This window comes from Aegilops tauschii, chromosome 6, assembly GCF_002575655.3.
Source record: "Aegilops tauschii subsp. strangulata cultivar AL8/78 chromosome 6, Aet v6.0, whole genome shotgun sequence".
Taxonomy (NCBI): Eukaryota; Viridiplantae; Streptophyta; class Magnoliopsida; order Poales; family Poaceae; genus Aegilops; species Aegilops tauschii.
Window position 1 is genome coordinate 440,642,901 of NC_053040.3, and position 5,630 is coordinate 440,648,530.

Genomic DNA, 5,630 nt, shown 5'->3' on the forward strand with positions numbered 1-5,630 from the left:
GTTTGATTTGCCATGCTAAAAAATCAAACGTTCGATTTGTAGCAAAATCCAAAAAGTTTGGCCTAAGACAGGTCCAAAACGACATGTTATTTATGATATGGAGAGAGTAACCGTATATATCCATGTAATGCAAAATAAATATACTAACTATTTTTCGTAAACTTTTCCAGATAGTGTTGCACCTTTCTTTTTCTGGATTTCTCCTTTAGAAAATTCTAAGCCATTTCTCACGAAGGACTTGGATTTACGCTACAAATATAGCAACCCAGATTACCCACCTTGGTAGTATTTTGCAAGCTTTGATTGGTTGAGATAATGCCGAGACAGTGAATCAATGTTGTAATTTACCGTTAATAATCAACAATTGCAATATTCCTCCAAAACAACCTACAAATCAGGACCAAATTTAGGCCCAAAAAATTTCTCCAATGTGTGTTCCCCTCCTAGCTTGATCTGTTTGCACACAACAACTCTAATCAAACTCCCTCTGTAATCCTGTCCCAATTACCTAGTGTCACTCATGGGGTGGAAGTGATTCAACTACGACCCCCCACTTGTTGCTACTCTCCCCCTCCTTGCTCCTGGTCGCCTGCCCATCCTTCCCAATGACGTTGCTGATCGCGGTAGCGATGGCCGCAGAGAACTGATTTGGGTCCGATGCCATAGTGCCGGCATTGTCAGGCAATGGCGTTGGCCTGACGTCGTCGACGCCTCCGGTGCCCCAGAACGGCCTCTTGCCCCCTCCTAGCCCAGCCGCGCCGCCGTGCGAAGGGTTCGGAGGCCACGGGTACTTGAGGAGCGTCGCTGGCTGAGAGGCCAGCGCAGACGAATGCCCGAACATGCTGAGGTGCTGAGCGCCACCGCCGCCCATGTTTCCGGACATTAGCGGCGAGGCGGATGAGTGGTATTGGGAGCTAGAGTTGAGCTGCAGGTAGGGGCTGAGGTAGGAGGAGGACGCCGGCGGCGGGCCACCCGAGACAGCCGCGTCGGAGCTGGTGCTAGAGAGCAGCGTGAAGGTGGCAGCGCCTGCGCCCGCGGTGGCGGTTGACGCCATGGCCGTGGCGCCGACGGGGAGCGGGTGGTTGTGCGTGCCCTCGTACGTGGTGATCAGGATCGACATGTCCTCCTGACATCTCTGCACCTGCACCATCTCAAAACAGTTAAGATCCATGCACGGTACACACGTGACGATCAGGCAGGTAGGCTAGAGTGCTGGTGCAACAAAATGGGGCAAATTCGGTCTCACCTGCTTCCGCACCGGGCAGGCCGGGGCGACGGTGCACCGGTAGTAGGCTCTGGGGCACGGATTCCCCTTGGCGACCTTCTGGCCGTATTTCCGCCATTGGCACCCGTCGTTCATCTGCAAGCATCGAATTGTAACTTGTTAGTACTCCAAGAAGAGTGCAACGTGGAGATCGAGAATGATGCGCCGTGTCTTACGGTGGGGCCTTGGCATCGGACGCGCACGGAAACCCTAGTCTTGCGGTTGGCCGCGTTGACGCCCTGCTGGCTCCCGATCCCGCCTGCTGCGGCGAGATCGCCGGACGCAGGCGGGGACATCCTGCTGCTCTCAAGCAGCGCGTAGCCCCTCGCTTTGCCGACGTCGCTGACAATGTCCGGGGCACCGCCGTCGACGACGTCGCGCCTCGCTTCATCCTCGTAGGACGACGTGCGCAGGCTGAGGGACAGGCCTAGACCCTCCCTGCCGTCGTCCGTGTCGTCGCTTCCCACTGACGGCCGCAGAGCCGCCTGCTCCTCCTTGCTCTTCGCCTCCGCCACCGCAGCCGCAGGCGCCGTGCCGCCGAGAGAGAGGAACACCTCGGTCTCCTGTGCAAGCGCACAAATCAAATCACACTCGAATTCGATCGCGCGTATCTAGAATCCAGATGGTAATTATGGTGTGTCACGTGGAAGAATAATTAACGGCGCCATGCACGAGATGAGCCCCAGCTTAGCTACGCCTAGAACATGCGTACTACTAATTGGATAATGGCCTAGCTTAGCTAGCAAATGTTGAAGCTTAATTAGCGCTCTTACTAATACTCTACTACTCCTATATATATATATGCTAGCTAGGAGTGGTTAATTAGGTTATTACCTTAGGCTCCTGATCTGCCGGTTGCTTCTGGTAAGCGGCCAGCTTGGTCTGCAGCTCGTAGTAGTCGCGCACCGTCCGGTCCACCACTCGCCGGAGCATCTTGTTCTCCTCCTTCATCTTCTCCATCTCCTCCTGCATCGTGCTCAACTGGAGATACAAAGATCGATATATGTAAATTAATTAACAGATAGAAGATATGTAAATTTGCTACTTGTTGCACCATATATGCATATACCTCGTCTTGCGCCATGGCGGTATGGTCATGGTCGCCGTCGCCGTCGCCAGGGGCCGCCTCTACCATGTGCTCTTCTTCTGCGCGAGTCCCCCCACCGCCGCTCTCCTCGTCGTCGATGCCGTCGGCGCCGTCGTTACCAGCAGAAGCAGCTGGAGATTGCTTGTCCTCCTCCATCACCCCTCCTTGTTGAGTACCACACTTGATCTCCTCCTTGGAGCCGTCTCCTCCTCTGTCCACAACCACTTCAACAACCTCTTTGGCTTGTGCCTCTCCTTCCTTGATTTGTCCCTCCTTCTGCACCCGCGGTGCGGCCTCTCCGGGCTGGTGATCGCCACTGCCGTCGTCGACGTCGTCGTCCCTCCTCTCGAGATCTATGTCCGCCCTCTTCCTCTTTGATGATGACATGATCGACCCTTGACCAGTTTCTTGTGTGTACCTTTGTCTCTCTGCTAGACTGCTACAGCTGAAAGGAGGAACGGTCTTAAATCCCAATGCCGCTTCTCCCGAGGCAGCTAAGTCAATGTCTGGATGTCTAATGCGTATTAAAAGGGTTAATGAGGAGGGGAGACTCCTCTCTTAATCCTGTTATCACATGTCACTAGCTATTTTTCTATTCTACCAACTTGGCTCTAGGAACACGTACACGCCAACGTAGTGTGCCAGGCACACATGTCAGTGACACATCGTGGAATACGGGTCTTAATTACAGGTCAAGCTAATCGATGAATTAATGGTGAAGGGTTAATTTGGAGGGTGTGTGCAGTGCAGCAGTGCAGGGTGTTGTGATCCAAATGATAAGGATACCAAGGTCAAGTTGGGGCCCGATCATGTGATGCGTGGAGCGCTTCTGGCGCTAGGGATTAGTATTTTATGGAGCCCAGGTCAACTCTTTGGAGTTTCTTTTCCGGGCTGCTACCATCACCCACCTTAATCTCCCCATCACCAAAATATGACACAATACTATGTTGAGACTCGGTTTCCTTTCATACATCTACAGTGACAACTTTATACTGTAACTTAAATGCAGGCCGGCCATTCAAGTTCGTAAGGGTATACATATTGAGTTATTGACTTATGGTATGAGACTAAAGTTTAGTACCCCTGGTGGTTCACATAGTTAATTCTAATGAAGAAGATAGCTGTCGACAGACTGATCGTCACAAAATTCAGAGCAAATATAACAACATGCAATATTTATTTGATGAATTACGTTACGTATTGAACTTTTCAAATAAGAAGGCATGTGAAGATTTGAGTTGCTTGAGCGGCAGGCCCAAGTAATTAATGACTTGTCCAAGCATATATACTCCCTCGATCAGGGTTTTGCAAGGCTTATTTGGTTTGTAAGTCCAACTTATTCACGTTTGACCAAGTTAATCAAGAAAAAGTACCAGTATTTACAACTTCATATAATTACAATAAACTTGATGATGGATCTAGTGATATTGATTTGGTACCGTAGATGATGTTGATACTATTCTCCATCAAATCGGTCAAACTTAAAAATGTTTGGCTTTAGAAAAACTAAATGAGCCTTGTAGGCCCTGGACGGAGTGAGTACTGTATCAGCCTAGTCATTTTTGTGGATTATTGCATTGCTACTTTTTCTATTTTAAGAGTACATTTCACTTGTTACAGCTGAGCTGTGACTACGTAATAATTTTATCACATTAAAAAAGTATTGCTGCAATTACCCTTAAACTAGTTGTAACTTTATGATGGTTTTAACCTAATTTATCATTCTTCAAACTTACAAGCTAAATCAATTTGTTAGTATAACGTGGCAGCTGGCTTGATGGACAACTAAAAAGTCATATCCGGTACGCGGTGCACAATTATGCGGTCTGGCACATTTGGACACAATTTCATAGAAAAATTTGAGAGCATTTGGCATCATTCTATACACTCCCAACAAATAAGCGTCCAACTAAGTCGTTCGCATGTCTTGCCGGTCCATCCTAACAAAGTATGGGGTCTAGAACTGGGTAACATACGTTACAATGTCAAAAATAGTGGGTAAACGTGACATATGTTACAGAAACCCAAAGTTTATTCGGCCCATATAAGAGCAATGCTTACTTGGTTTTTCAACTTGATCAATGCATGGTTTTTGGGTTTCATGCATATAACCCTAACAAAAAGCCTAAAGTAGGAAAAATAAGGCATAACGATTTTATTTTCAAGGCATTGCGATTCACACAGGACATATTATAATTGCTTCGATGTCTCAACTTGGACCTCTGCAATGGCTTATGCCACATGCATGTCATGCCATCGCCTGCATCATGGAAAGCCATAGCCATCTGAGTGCCTAATTGCATATTGCTTCCCCTTCTAGCTCCGACTGCTAAGGCTAATATTTATGGAAACAAATTGAGAGGCCATCATATGCCACATGGCGCGTATAAAATCACGAGTCAACTTACTTGGGCCCACACAGAATTTCACTAACCATGTTTCGTACTATTGTATGATCAACCATGCTCACTTGCACATACCTTACACTTTCGATCTTGATCTAGAAGAAATCTGCTGCCTCATGATGATTGAGGTCAACTGGTTGTTGGAACCAAAAAAAACTGGCTTATACAAGCTTCTCCTTGTTGACGTTGGACTTGGAATACATCTCAAGATTCCTGTGCATTATTAACGCCAGCAACAACGTGGTTAACATATTACATTACATTGGTTACATTTATCTCACAGTTAATTTATTTGGACGGAAGCCAACTTAGTCTGCCTACTGCGTCACCTTGTTCTGACTTGTGCTGTCGTGTAATAAGTAACACATTTCTGTTAGAAAATCAGCAGCCCCGTACGAAATCACAAGTCGTGCACGTATGGGTGTGCATAAATATTCACTAGAGACTTGATCAACATTTCAACAGCAAGGCAGGCATGCACGGAGTGCTACTCCTACAAGGTATATATTAGAGTCATGAGGCGTAAAATATTTTTCGATTTTTCATGGTCTTCTAACGTCGACAGCCTAGCTACGCTATGTATATAGCCAGGCCGGCCGGCGTCGTTTATTTCGGCCGGCGGCGGCGGCGGCGACGACCGGTGCTCTCGTTGGACTAGCTAAGCTAGCGAGCGTACCGCGTACGTCCGTGCGTGGCATCTATCGGTTCTCCACGGGTCGTTTCATATGCACGTACGTGTGGTCGATCGCAGCGATTAGCGCGGTGTAATTTGGATTGTTTCGCGCGTCACTTCCGTGGCGAGAGGTGCGTGTGAGCGCCTGCGAGCTTACCAGCTATTGCCGGATAGTGTTTTTGACGGCGAGCTGTGGGTGAA

At 48.3% G+C, this 5,630-nt stretch overlaps 1 protein-coding gene across 1 annotated transcript; it reads right to left on the reverse strand.

Moving 5' to 3' along the window:
• Positions 1-340: 340 nt before the first annotated feature.
• Positions 341-2,845, reverse strand: LOC109758855 (uncharacterized). Its single transcript, XM_020317713.4, has 5 exons — positions 2,334-2,845; positions 2,099-2,245; positions 1,441-1,827; positions 1,247-1,360; positions 341-1,141 (listed from the first exon to the last, which is right to left on the reverse strand). The coding sequence occupies exons 1-5, from the start codon at positions 2,736-2,738 to the stop codon at positions 515-517; spliced, it is 1,680 nt and encodes a 559-aa protein (XP_020173302.1). The 5' UTR covers positions 2,739-2,845; the 3' UTR covers positions 341-514.
• Positions 2,846-5,630: the final 2,785 nt, after the last annotated feature.

Coding starts and splice junctions, on each gene's coding strand:
- LOC109758855 (XM_020317713.4), bottom strand. CDS start 2,738: ATGTCATCATCAAAGAGGAAGAGGGCGGACATAGATCTCGAGAGGAGG. Junction 2,246..2,333: donor CCGCCATGGCGCAAGACGAG/GTATATGCATAT, acceptor TTGTATCTCCAG/TTGAGCACGATGCAGGAGGA. Junction 1,828..2,098: donor CGGCAGATCAGGAGCCTAAG/GTAATAACCTAA, acceptor GCGCTTGCACAG/GAGACCGAGGTGTTCCTCTC.